The 14,244-nt window shown below is 40.8% G+C and overlaps 1 protein-coding gene across 5 annotated transcripts in view; it reads right to left on the bottom strand.

Annotated features, from left to right (window-relative positions):
• FAM53A (family with sequence similarity 53 member A) overlaps positions 1-14,244 on the bottom strand; it is a 95,886-nt gene that overhangs the window by 15,300 nt on the left and 66,342 nt on the right. For 4 of the 5 annotated variants that reach the window (XM_075930909.1, XM_075930907.1, XM_075930910.1 and 1 more), the window contains exon 5: positions 13,314-13,421. The exons of the other annotated variant lie outside the window; for it this stretch is intronic. In XM_075930909.1, the coding sequence (XP_075787024.1) occupies positions 13,314-13,421 (108 nt within the window). The remainder of the gene's footprint in view (positions 1-13,313; positions 13,422-14,244) is intronic. 5 annotated transcript variants of the gene reach the window in all.

Genomic DNA, 14,244 nt, shown 5'->3' with positions numbered 1-14,244 from the left:
TCATGCGTTGTTGAAAAGAAAGGCCCAAGATTCATCCTGGCTGCGACCTAGCAGGATCTCATCAAGCACAGCTCCCATTCCATTCCAGTGTGACGCTTTAGCCTATAGCTACTCATTCACGCTCACAGTGTCTATGTTTCCATTCAAAAAGGATGAATTCGTCAGGTTTCCCGTTAAGAAATTAAATGTTGATCCTGTGAATGAAGGGCAACACCAACCTTGGAAAGCAGCCAAAATGATCTATAAACACTCAGTTAGGAGTTAGTTCAGTACTTACTGATTTCCAGTGGAATTTATAGTTGCATTATTTTAAAAGAAAATTGCATAGCCATTTTTAGGGTTTGGTAATAAACTATTTTTGGTGCCATCTGTTTTTCTAGTTCCTCAGAAGAATTTACTTTTAGATGGCTCCTTATTACCAACCCACTTGCCAGAACTGACAGCAGGCCGCAGGTTAGCTATACACAGAATATGTGACTCAAATCTTTCCCAATCACCTTTCTGAAAATACTATTTAAAAGAAAACAGACTGAAGATAATCCCAAATTGGTATAAACAAGACTGTCTTCAGTTAAAAAAATGCACAAATTTGTAAGTAACAACAAGCAATATATTTCATACACAAAATGTTAGTATCTGGAAAGTAATAAATGCTCATTAACCGCACTAAACCATCTGAAAAATGTTCACTCCTGGCAGTGTTTTTCTGGGAGGTAGTTGCCAAGTTTCAACCTCATTAAACCCATAGATATTTTGTAACAAGTACATTCTGTCAGGCCACACTACGGTTATAGAGAGGGAAATGGAAAGTGGAAGCAGCTGCTGCAGGCAACTTGCCTCAGCAAAGAGGAGATGTTTCAAACAGCAGCTGCCACCCAGGCAAGAGCTCCCCAAAACCCACCAAATTAACTCTTCAAACTCACATTTATATTCTGCTCTTACCGTGGGACACAACACTGGTGGCCTCCTCAGCATGACAAGAGGGATGAGAGTGAAGGGGTTGCTGATTTCTTGAATTCTGATTCAACTAATGCTTTGGATACTTGCATACTGATTAAGTTCTCAGAAAACACATTGAGTAGGAGCAGTACATTCATCTTGACCCATATGACAAATCCAAGTTTCCTTTCTAAACAAAATAGCAGCAAAATTATTGAAAAGCTTTACTCTTAACTATGTGTCATTCAAAAAAAAATCTATTTAAAAGGGAGAAAAAAAATGTAATATTCAGCAAATGTTCTTACCCTTTGTGTGGGGCAACAGTGTTAAATAATGGTTATCCGGTTTACTGGACTTGAAAAATAGTTGAATGATGTTCTTAGAAAATAGGGGCTATCCTGCAAAGAAATGATTGCTACTATACAATATTTAACTCACTTATGTACCTGGAGCACATGATATACTCACAGATACAGGCGCATGCGCACATACACAACTCTTTAGTGAGTGCTAGAGCAATATATACAATTCTAAGGATTTCAAACTCTTCAATCAATCTATATTATTAAAATTAAATTCACTCGGCCCTGAGAGCTGGGTTTTAGTCAATTTCCAGAAGAGGGCACAGATATCACGCAACTAGCTGAATGAACGGGGAAGTTGGGGGGGGGGGGAGGACGCAGAAGGTTAACACTCCGAAAGAATAAATTTTGTAAGTCACAAGAGTCAGTTAAAAAGGTATACCTGGCAAGCACTATTTTTTAAAATAAAACTGAGCAATTGGTAACATGAATTGTAACTCCCAAAAGCTGTTGCACAACTTTCACATGCAGGCTATGTCTACACTGCAAGGTTTTTGCTCAAAAACAGCTGTTTTTGCGCAAAAACCCATGGAGCATACACACCTCACATGCACTTTTGTGCAAGTAAATGAACAATAAAATGGCAGAAGGGAGGGCTTTTTCCAGTGTAGGTAATCCTCCTTTTACGAGGCATAACTCCTTTTTGCGCTACAAAAAGGCAAGTGTGGACGCTCCAGAGGGGCTTCTTGCGCAAGAAACCCCTATGGGAAAAAGCACAGGTGCTCTGATGGCCACTGTGAACGGCCATCAGAGCTTTCCTGTGCAAGAGCATCCATGCAGTGTGGATGCGCTCTCGTGCAAAAAAACATTGCTTTTGTGATGTGCTTTGAGGTGTGGATGTGCTCCTGTGCAAGAATTTGTTGCGCAAAAACTGAATTACTGAAGAATGTGATGCTTACAATTAGAGGGTTTGAGACTCACTACTTTGAATAGCAAACTGCGTTAGTTTCCAAATTTCAGGTGGCTGCGGACACTTCAGCTTTCTGTCCAATTCATCTGACCTCTATCTTAGACAACCACACACTTATTTATGGATTTTTAAGGACACTCACAACTACAGAACTTGTCCGATCAGGGAAAGGAGGAGGAAATAAGGTACCATACAGTAGAGCCTCAGAATTATGAACACATCAGGAACAATATTCAAAAATTTATAACTGACCACTGACTTAATAAAGCTTTGAAACACAACTATGCAGAAGAAAAACGCTGCTTTTAACCACCTTAATGTAAATAAAACAAGTACAGGAACAGTTTCCTCAACTGTCAAATAACTTATTTTTTTTAAAAGTAGTTTACATTTAAAACAGTACTGTACAGGCAGTCCCCAACTTACGCGGATCCAACTTACGTCGGATCCGCACTTACGAACGGGGCTGTCTCGCCCCGGAGCTCACAGGCAGCGGTCAGCCACCTTGACCTCCGGGGCGAGAAAAGCTGCTCCCGGTGCCCCTGGTCTGCTGGGGACCGTCTCCAGCAGACCAGGGACACCACGAGCAAACCCGCAGCAGCGGCGTGTTCCCCCGCTTCTGAGGCTTTGCCAGAGCAAAGCCTCAGAAGCGCGGGACCCCGCCACAGTTGCGGGTTTGCTCGCAGTGCCCCTGGTCTGCTCGCGGTGCCCCTGGTCTGCTGGAGACGGTCTCCAGCAGACGAGGGGCACCGCAAGCAAAGCGGATCCAGCACCAGAGCAAAGCCTCAGCGGCGAGGCACCCTGCCGCTGCGGCTTTGCTCCCCGTGTCCCTGGTCTGCTGGGGGAGGGGTGGAAGCAGCTAGTGTGCCCCCCCCCCGCAGACCAGGCTTTTGTTGTGGACCCTGGGGCAGAGCAGCTGGGGCACTGCCGGTTGGTCCCGCAGCGCCGCTCTGGGCACTACTGGACCAACCCGGCAGCACCCCTGCCCTCTGCCCCAGGCGTCCTGATTCAGCCACTGCTGGTCAGTTTCAGCAGCAGCTGAATCAGGACCCTGGGGCAGAGCAGCTGGGGCGCTGCTGGGTTGGTCCAGTAGCGCCAAGGAGCCGCGCTACTGGAGCAACCCAGCAGCACCCCAGCTGCTCTGCCCCAGGCATCCCCAAGTCAGCTGCTGCTGAAACTGACCAGCGCTGACTACAGGAAGCCCGAGGCACAGTTGCTCTGCCCCGGGCTTCCTGGAATCAGCCGCTGATCAGTTTCAGCAGCAGCTGACTTGGGGTTCTTAAGTTGAATCTGTATGTAAGTCAGAACTGGCAGTCAGTTTCAGCAGCGGCTGAATCTGGACGCCAGTTCCGACTTACATACAGATTCAACTTAAGAACAAACCTACAGTCCCTATCTTGTACGTAACCCGGGGACTGTCTGTACTGCATTTGCTTTTTGTGTATGTGTGTGTGTGTGTCTGTCTGCTACTGATTACATACATGCAGTTCCAAATAGGTTGGCTGGTCAGTTTGTAATTCTGGTGGTCATAACTGAGGTCCTACTGTACCTGTACCAGAAAACTCAAGAAAGTTTTCAAGTAGAAACAGTCAAATGAAAAAGAATGCCATTCAAACAAATCAGGAAACGGCAGAAAGATAAATAAGGACAAATTTTTCAAGTGCTTATACACAAATGCTAGAAGTTTAAATAATAAGATGGGTAAACTAGAATGTCTCATTTAAGGAGAGTACTGATATATTAGGCATCACAAAAACTTGGTGGAATAAGAACAATCAATGGGACAGTCATACCAGGGTACAATATATCAGAAGGACAGAACAGGTCATGCTTTTGGGGGAGTGGCACTACCTGTGAAAGAAATGGAGAATCAAATGAAATAATCTTAAATGAACCAAAATGTTCCATAGAATCTCTATGGATAGCAATTCCATGCTCTAAGAAGAATATAGCAGTAGATATATATTAATGACCACCTGATCAAGATAGGGAGAGTGAATATGAAATGTTAAGGGAGATCAGAGAGGCTATCAAAATTAAAAAACTCAATAATAATGGGGGATTTCAACTATCCGCATATTGACTGAGTACCTGTCACATCAGGACAGGATGCACGGATAAAATTTCTTGGCACCTTAAAACGACTGCTTCTTGGAACAGCTGGTTCTAGAACCCTTAACAGGAGAGACAATTCTTGATTTAGTCCTAAATGAAGCACAGGATTTGGTCCAAGAGGTAAATATAACTGGACTTGAAAATAGTGACCATAATGTAATAAAATTTAACATCCCTTTGATGGGAAAAACACCTCAGCAGCTCAACACTTTGACATTTAAATTTCAGAAAGGGGAACTACACAAAAAAGAGGTGTGTTAAATTAAAAGGGTACACAAGTAAAATCCCTGAAAGCTGCATGGAGACTTTTCAAAGACATCATACTAGAGGCCCAACTTAAATGTATACCCCAAATTAAAAAACATAGTAAGAGAACCAAAAAGTGCCACCCCAGCTTAACAACCAAGTAAAAGAAGCAGTGAAAGAGAAAGGCATAATTTGAAAAGTGGAAGTTAAATCGTAGTGAGGAAGACAGAAAAGACCATAAACTCTGTGAAATTAAGTGTAAAAATATAATAAGGAAAGCCAAAAAGGAGTTTGAAGAACAGCTAGCCAAAAACTTAAAAGGTAAATAGCAAAATGTTTTTTAAGTACATAAGGAGGAAGTCTGCTAAACAACCAGCAGGGCCCCTAGATGATCGAGAATGCCAAAGGAGCACTCAAAGACCATAAGGTCATCGCAGAAAAATTACATGAATTCTTTGTTTCAGTCTTCATGGCTGGAGATGTAAGGGAGATTCCCAAACCTGAACCATTCCTGTTAGATGACAAATCTGAGGAATTGTCCCTGACTGAGCCATTATTAGAGAAGGTTTTAGAACAAACCGATAAATTTAACAGTAACAAGTCACCAAACCAGATGGCTTTCACCCTAGAGTTCTGAAAGAACTCATGTGAAATTGTGGAACTATTAACTGTGGTTTGTAATCAGCTTATGTACCTAATGACTGAAAGATAGATAATATGATGCCAATATTTAATAAGGGTTCTAGAGGTGATCCTGGCATTTAGACTGGCAAGTCAAACACCAATACTGGGCAAATTAGTTGAAACTATAGTTAAGACTAGAATTGTCAGACACATAGATGAACATAATTTATTGAGGAAAAGTCAACATGGTTTCTGTAAAGGGAAATCATGCCTTACTAGTGTTTTTTGAAGGAGTCATCAAGCATGTGGACAAGGGGAATACAATAGATATAGTGCACTTAGGTTTCCAGAAAGCTTTTGACCTTTGAACGTCACAAAAGACTCTTAAGCTGTCATGGGACAAGAGGGAAGGTCCTTTCATGGATTGATAACTGGTTAAAAGATAGGAAACAACGGGTAGGAATAAATATCAGTTTTCAGAATGGAGCGTGGCAACTAGTGGTGTCCCTAAGGGTCTGTACTGGGACTAATCCTATTTAACCTATTTATAAATGATCTGGACAAAGGGGTAAACAGTGAGGTCACAAAATTTGCAGATGATACTAAACTGCTCAAGACAGTTAAGAACAAAGCAGACTGAAGACCTTCAAAAGGATCTCAAAAAATAGGTGATTAGGCAACAAAATGGTAAATGAATTTTAATGTTGATAAATGTTAAGTAATGAACATTAAAAAATAATCCCAGTTATACATACAAAATGATGAGGACTAATTTAGCTATAACCACTCAAGAGAGATATTGGAGTCATTGTGGATAATTCTCTGAAAACATCCACTCAGTGTGCAGCAGCAGTCCAAAAAGCAACAGAATGTTAGGAATCATTTTTAAAGGGTTACCATGTTTGAACTTTCAAAAAAGAGGACACCCTTGAGAGGGAGTGTATCTGTATCAGTACCTACCAACATAATGCATTAATGCAACGTGAGTTGGTAGATACGGATACAGATACACTCCCTCTCAGGGGTGTCCTCTTTTTTGAAAGTTCAGATATGGTAACCCTATCTTATTGTCTCTATATAAATCCATGGGATGCCCACATCTTAAATACTGAGTACAGATGTGGTCGCCACATTTAAAATTAAATAAATAAAATATATATATAAAGAGAGAGAGAGACAGACAGGCATTGGAAAAGGGCAACAAGAATGATTAGAGATTTGGAACAGCTGAAGAGAGATTAAAAGGACTTGAACTTTTCATCTTAGAAAAGAGGATACTAAGGGGGGATATGATAGAGGTCTATAAAATCATGACTGGTGTGGAAAACGTGAATAAGTTATTTACTTATTTCCACAATATAAGAACTAGGGGGTCACCAAATGATATTTACAGGCAGCAGGTTTAAAACAAACAAAAGGACGCTTTTCTTCACTCGGTGCAGTGTCAACCTGTGGAACTCTGCCAGAGGATGTTGTGAAGACTAGGACTTTAACAGGGTTCAAAAAAGAGCTAGATTGATTCATGGAGGTCCATCAATAGCTATTAGCCAGGATGGGTAGGAATGGTGTCCCTAGCCTCCGTTTGTATGGAAAAATATAACAGGAGAAGGATCACGTGATAATTGCCTGTTCAATTAATTTCCTCAGGGCCATCTGGCATTGGCCACTGTCGGCAGACAGGATACTGGACTACATGGACATTAGATCTTACCCAGTATGGCCGTTCTTGCATTATATTCTTAGATAAGACAACTGGGACAGAAGAATTTTAGATTGCCAGAAAGCAATTGGGAAAAGGTGGCTATGTGAAAGCCCAATTGAGGTTAAGGGAGCTAACTTCTGATTGGCCAGCTGATAGCCAGCTGATCCTTTTACAGGGCTAAAAAACCAGATGGCCAATGGAAAGGAAAGCCTGTCTGAAGGAAAGACATTCTGAGACTAAAGGCTTGACTCCTGTAGCTAGACTTAAGATGGAATCCTGGTACAAAGAAAGTGAGAAGTTGGGAAAATTCTGTGCAAATAGCACTTGTTTGATTTTAGGGCATGGGATGGGGGCAAAGGGACAGGAGTGAAGAAGAGACTGTACTCTATGAAAACAGTCTGAACACCACATCAAACACTCTGAAACATTTTCAACCAATATCCATGAATCAAACACATATGTCAAAACGGTCCATGGTCTGCCACAGCTACACCACCTTGTATGTTTCTTTTCATCCCAAAAAAATAGGGTGGGGTTGAAGGGGTGAACTTACACAGAGCCATAAGATCAGTGTCCCCAGAATAGGCAGAAGTTCTTTTAAGGTCAGAAGATCCATTCAATAGGAGTGAATGAAACTGAATTTTATTCTGCCAGGGTTCATCCCGGTTAGGAGATGAAACTTGGTAACAAGCAACTATGGGTGGTGAGTGGGGGATAGTTAGTTACCAGAACACTGCTCTCTTAGTAGCTATGTGATCAGGGTAAACATCCTACCAGATTTAGAACTGGCAGATTCTCTTTTTTATTTTAAAAATAAATTCTAGAAAGGATCAAGCCATATGCACATATGTAACTGTTACTTAGAAACAAAGCTTCTTTCCTTTTAAGCCAAAAAAAAAAAAAGTTATTTTTACAATGTTCGTTGTCATGAACAATTGTTATTGAATGGTCACTACTTTCCCCTTCTAATCATTAAGAAGCTGTTGGCACAAACAATTTTACCGAGGAGAGCATAGGCCAACAGAAGACATGTGTCTGAAATGTGTGTAATTTAATTTTTAAACACATTTTTGTCATCCTATTTCATGGAACTAATTGTTAGACTGAGCATACCAGAATTTAACCTCAATCAATTCTGTGAGCTCACCTGTTGCAATTTGTTTAACAACTTCTAATTTGGATATGCATCAGCATTCACTGAAGCAACAACTGATACTAGACACTGGGAAATGGATATTCAGTGTGTACGAACAGCCCCACAGTTAAGTCTGCATCATTTCCACAATTAAAGCATCTTCCTCACTTTAATATTACTGTATTTTGAACCTGCCATGTTCTTGAAATCTTAAGTTGGGAGCTTTTAGAAGCTTCATAGTTAAAGCTGCATTGAGTTGCAGTCAAAGCAGGATTAAATTCCTTAGTTAGATGAAAATAAGATGTGCACATCAGTTAGACCGCTTACTTTTAAGATTTTACTTAAATGTGGCTTTGTCGTCACACTTGATAACTTAGGTTAGCTCTAACCTACACAAGTCTCAGATATAGCTTAATTTTGTTTAAACTAACTTAATATTTACTAACAACTATTTTATACCAGAGAACCAAAGGAAATAATGTAAATCTTCGGGTAGGCCTATTAGGGTACGTCCAGACTACATGGCTCCGTCGACAGAGCCATGTAGATTAGGGTTGTAGGCAAAGGGAAATGAAGTGGCGATTTAAATAATCGCCGCTTCATATAAATTAAAGTGGCTGCCCCGCCGTGACGATCAACTGTTTAGCGGCACGGCGCTGTAGTCTGGATGCTCTGCCATTGACATCAAAGACATTTGTCGACCTCCCCATTATGCCTCTTGGGATGAGGTTTACCGGGGAGGTCGACAAATGCCTTTGATGTTGACTGCGGAGCGTCCAGACTACAGCGCTGTGCCACCAAACAGCTGATTGGCACAGCGTGGCAGCCATTTTAATTTAAATCGCCGCTTCATTTCCTTTTACCAAGCCATGTAGTCTAGACGTGCCCCTAGAGATCTCATTACCCTGCAGGGTTCTTGATTCCTCTTTTCACAGACTTAGGAACTCTTGCAAGGCAATATGAATTTTGCAGGGACAGGGTGGTAGCTTGCTAGCTACCTTCAGGGCACTGATATCTATTGAGTTCTTTACAATTTTCCTGCTAAGCCACTTGCGCAAGACAACAGTTTGCTTGTAGAAGCAGGAAATCTTAAGCAGTTCAATAGTAACAGTCAACTTGGGCTCAACGGAAAAGCGAAGATGCTGCCACTTCTCTGTGGAGGTTCCCAACTCTATAGAAGGTATGGCTGGTGTATATCAAAAGAAATGGGAGAAAAGATCTTTCAACTCTGCTTTGAAACATCAAGGAACTTTGAAGGAGCAGAAAGATTCAAGAATTTAAAAAATTAAATTCATTCCACACTCCAGTGAAGCTCAGATGTCTTGTATTCATTATATATTTGTTCAATCCTGCTCCACCCTAGCAATCCCTCCAAACAATGCATATATGTAGTACCTTCCATAACTCCAATTACAGACTTCCCTCGCACTTTGACTCAAGAATCTGGCACCACACAAAGCTGTGAGGTGTCCAGTTCTCTGCACAAACTTAGCACTGTAACAACAAACTGTGCATGCCGGCTACGTCTAGACTACATCCCTTTTTCGTAAAAGGGACGTAAATTAGACGTATCTCAATTGCTAATGAAGCGGGGATTTAAATCTCCTCCGCTTCATTAGCATAAAAATGACTGCTGCTTTTTTCGGTACGGAGCTTTGCCGGAAAAAAAGCTCCAGTCTAGACGCTGATCATGCGGAAAATAAAGCCTTTTCCAAAAGATTCCTTATCCTTCTTGAAATAAGGGATCTTTCGGAAAAGGCTTTATTTTCCGCAAGATCAGCGTCTAGACTGGCGCTTTTTTCCAGCAAAGCTCCGTGCCAGAAAAAAAGCGGCAGCCATTTTTATGCTAATGAAGCGGGGGAGATTTAAATCCCCGCTTCATTAGCAATTGCGATATGTCTAATTTACATCCCTTTTATGAAAAAGGGATGTAGTCTAGACGTAGCCTCAGTGTATAAAGTCTGGGGTTTTTGTTTTAAGAGCTGTGCAACCACACATAGCAAATTCCCCTTTAAGCTTCATCAGGGCAGCTCTACCATGTAAGTAACTCAAACATGAACATAAAACAGGAGTTTTTAAAAAGGTGGAAGATGAGTTTTCAACTGATGTTCTGGTTTAAACTTTTAGTTGTTTATTAGCATGTGTAATGAAAAGAGGGAATTTTGACAATGTTGAACAATGCAAATGTAACCGCAAAGATAATGAAATACAGATTTTAATACACCTTGTATACCGTGGCTAATTATTGCCATAATTCCTAATGTTTAAGGTTGGAATTCTCTTTTTAAATTATAATATTGTACATGGAATTTACTGAGGTTAATTCAGCCACTGGAGCAATGTTAAGTTTGTGTGGTAATAAAGAAGAACTTTGAATTTCATTTAAACGCGTTAACATTGACCCGACTGTGAAGTAAAGACTGTAAAGCACAGTCTTATTTAAAAAAGGAACAGAGAAAATAGTTTACACAGATACACAACACGAGAAAATAACTTCGTAAGTCTATGAAGCAGCAACACGGTTAAGCCACAAAAACACCTGTGACACTAATACTGTGATACTTTCCAAATACGCACTGAAGATCCTACTTTTCAGAGTGTGCTACAATTAGACCCTAGAATAAACAGAGTTTAAAAAACCTGAAAACCTCAAACCTCTCTCTCTATCCCAACCCCATCTAATCTTTTTAAAAAAAAAAAAGTCTTTAAAGGTGTTAAATATTTTAAAAAGTAACTGGCACTAAAGAAAAATGGTATTTTAAATTATTAAAAACTATGCTTTTAATGAAACCAAATTTCACAAATACCACTAGACTCTTACGTTAAATAAAAATATTTATCCAAATTTCCTGCCATCATTCTGTTGTCCTCTCACTACAAAGATCTTTCATCTATACCCTCCAGAGGTATCAAAGAAGAGTGGCAGAATGCATAGTGCTCAATGTAAAACAAGGCATTAACTTTGATATTGGTTTAATGAGAAATAGTTAAGAAAAAAATAAAGCTAAATACTAGATCAATGGTCTTAGAATAGAAAGTAACTGGCTCTCCCAGTGCTTTCCTAAAACATGGCTCTTTAAGGCTACGTCTACACTGCAGCATTATTTCAGAATAACTGATGTTATTCTGAAATAAGTGTGTCTACACTACAAGCCTTTATTTCAAAATAATGTCGAGTTGGAAGACTCCTTACTCGGACTCATGTAACCCTCATTTCACGAGGAGTAAAAGAAGTCAAAGAATGTTCTTCCTTCAACTTCCCACTGCATAGATCGCGCCAAAAGCTGAATTAAGCTATCTCGACTTAAGCTATACAATTGACATAGCTAAAGTTGAGTAGCTTAATTCAACTGTAGCTCTGTTATGTAGATGTGCCCCAAGGGTAAGTCTATGCCAGTGGTCCCCAACCATTTGGGGTTGCCGGGCGCCCGGGGGGGGCCCCCCATAGCCGCATTCTGGGGGCCAGCGCTCTCCCCTCAAGCGCCGCGCGCCCGGGGCCGGTGCTCTCACGCCTGGCGCTCTCTCCCCCCCCCTCCCCTAAGCGCCGCGCGCCCCGGCCAGCGCTAGCGCTCTCTCCCCAAGCGCCGCGTGCCCGGGGCCGGCGCTGGCGCTCTTTCCCCCCCATGCACCGCGGGGGGTGAATCCGCAGCGCCCCCGGGGCCGGCGCTCACCGTGCGCCACCGCGCATGCGCCACGTGCCCGGGGCCAGGCCAGCCCTGAGCACTTGGCGGGTGCAGACAAATGCCCCCGCGGGCGCCATGGCGCCCGCAGACACCGTGTTGGGGACCACGGGTCTATGTTATAAAGACTATACTGGCTTGGCTATCCAAGCCAGTACCTCCCTCAACAAAGTTAGCTATAGCAACCAAAGTTGACTTCCATTAATAGTGGCAGCTACATTGGAGATTGCTTCAACACAACTATGTTAGTAAGGGTATGTTTTTCAACCCCTCCCCCACGCTCTCTCAATGAAGTAGCTACATGGAATAGGGCTAATTTTGTATTAGGGGAAGAGAACCAACAAGCTACAGATAATTCTCAAACTCATTACATTCTGTCCAAGTTAAAGGGCAGCATGATCAGATCCCAAAACAATCACCTCTGAATTTCTTTAGCTTACAGGCGTAACACTTTTACATTTTGTATGAAACAAAATTAATGTGGGAGAGAAGAGAAATTAGTACAGCTTTAAAAATTGACCTAAGTCAAGAAGTAAGATGGGCTGAATTCTGTAAAACTAACATTTAGGAAAGATGGAAGAGAGTATTCCAATGCTGTATAAATACTTTTAACAGTATACTACTTGTATTTTTTAAACAGACCAAGAGGGTTTTATTTCTTAAAACATTACAATTTACATTTAATGCCAAGCAGGAACAGTCATTTGGATACCGAAAGCAAGGCAGATTTCCCCAAGAGTGGAAAAAACTAAAAGGTGTTTGAAACCTTTCCAAAACCTTAGAGAAAACTTTCAACTGTGCTTGCAATTCAACAAATAGACCCTTCTGATTGTTTCTATGCTAGACCAGCTCAAGAATCACTACTTGTCATTGTCAAGGCTTGCAGAAGTTAATGAGTTTTGAAAACTAAGAATTCCACAGCTCCTGAAGTGCTCTTCTACCTTTTGGATTCCAAATTATGAGCGTTATTCAGTTTTGCTGGTACTGTACAAGCAGAATGAACATTTGATTAAGTGCTTCCCAAGGTCTTTTGCTCACTCCCACTTTAGTATGTATGACTTTCCTAATCACTAATGTTTTTCAGGGATTGAAATTCTGATCTCTCAACACAATTGGCAGTACCAAGAAACGAAGTGCACCCAGTATACCCACGTAGTGGAAAAACCTTAATGGAATTTATTTGCTTGCATGATTCTTTTCAGACTCTTGGAGGCTGGAGAGCAGAGAAAGGAGTGTTCAATATTTCATTCTTTCACTTCACTCTCTATCCTTCATCTCACCTACTAGGGGTATATTGGACAGATCAGTCCTTTCAGTCAAGGATACTTCCTTCATAATTTGCAGGATTTTAATTAAAGTGGACCAAAGTAACAAGTTCTGTACAAGCCCATCACCTTTACAGAAGTGATTCCTCTTCACCATCTACCCTTGCTTTTCTTGCAGCGGGGAGAACAGAAATATCTAAGGACTTGTTTACACGGTCAAGCTGATTGGAGTAGTATCCCAGAATGGGTCCGTAGGTGGAGTATTATTCTAGAATAAGAGTTCATACTGGCCACTGTTCCAGAAGAGCTATATTGTTTTAAAATTTACACCCTACCTTTTTCTGGAATAACTTCTCCATGCAGACGAGCTCTAACTCATTCTTCCAAGTTATAAGGGGAGCCCCGTTAAGACTTGTCTGCTTAAAACAGGTGGTTGTCAAACTCTGAATGTGAACAAGGAAAATTTTTTTTAAAGTGAGGCTTTAAGTCTTAGTTTGCCATATTGTGAAATCTACCATGAGAAAGAATGCTAATTGTGTTTTTAACATAATCACAACTGAGGGAGTTTCCCTTTGAGTGAGGGAAGCTTGGCAGGCCTGAAGATACCTTTTGTTGCTTTGCCTGTGTACCATGCATTAATTAAGCACAATCTAAGTGTAAATCTGGTTCAGAGGAGCTCAATGGCATCCCCCAGGTGTAATCCAGGATGATCCCCGGTCTGGAGGGAGGGGGTAATGACACAAGGTTGCAAAGGAGTAATGTGAGTTGCTTCTGCATCTCTATGCTAAGAACTAGTATTACCTTGATATGTTTATTTTACAAAAAGGAATGGTTTGGTAAATTTAGATTTATAGAACAACATTCATATACTCTGATAAAAGAATGTAGCAATTTAAGTCAAGGAAATTTCCACCATGAATTTAAATTAGTTTTTTTACAAAGCCAAACCTAATGATGACAATTTTTATTAAAAAAAAAAAGATTAAAATTTTTAATCAACTAAATTAAAATTAAATACAGTCCAATTCAGTTCAAATGTCTCATTTCACTGCCTTTAATAGTAAGGTATCTTACCTAACGTGTGCAAAATTGCTGTAAGCAAAGAACAGAAATATTTAAAATGAAGGCTTTAAAAAAAAGTAATTGAATTGTAGGAACCTAGTTCTCTCTCTCTCACCAGCTTAAAAAATATGCGCTCTATCTTATTTCAATGCCACAAAAGGAAACCCTTTTAATGAATCTGAGATTCAAGGTACTATTGAGGGG

The sequence above is a fragment of the Pelodiscus sinensis genome, chromosome 5 (assembly GCF_049634645.1).
Source record: "Pelodiscus sinensis isolate JC-2024 chromosome 5, ASM4963464v1, whole genome shotgun sequence".
NCBI lineage: Eukaryota > Metazoa > Chordata > Testudines > Trionychidae > Pelodiscus > Pelodiscus sinensis.
The sequence above is the reverse complement of the archived record's forward strand: the minus strand, read 5'-3'. Positions and strand labels throughout refer to the sequence as shown.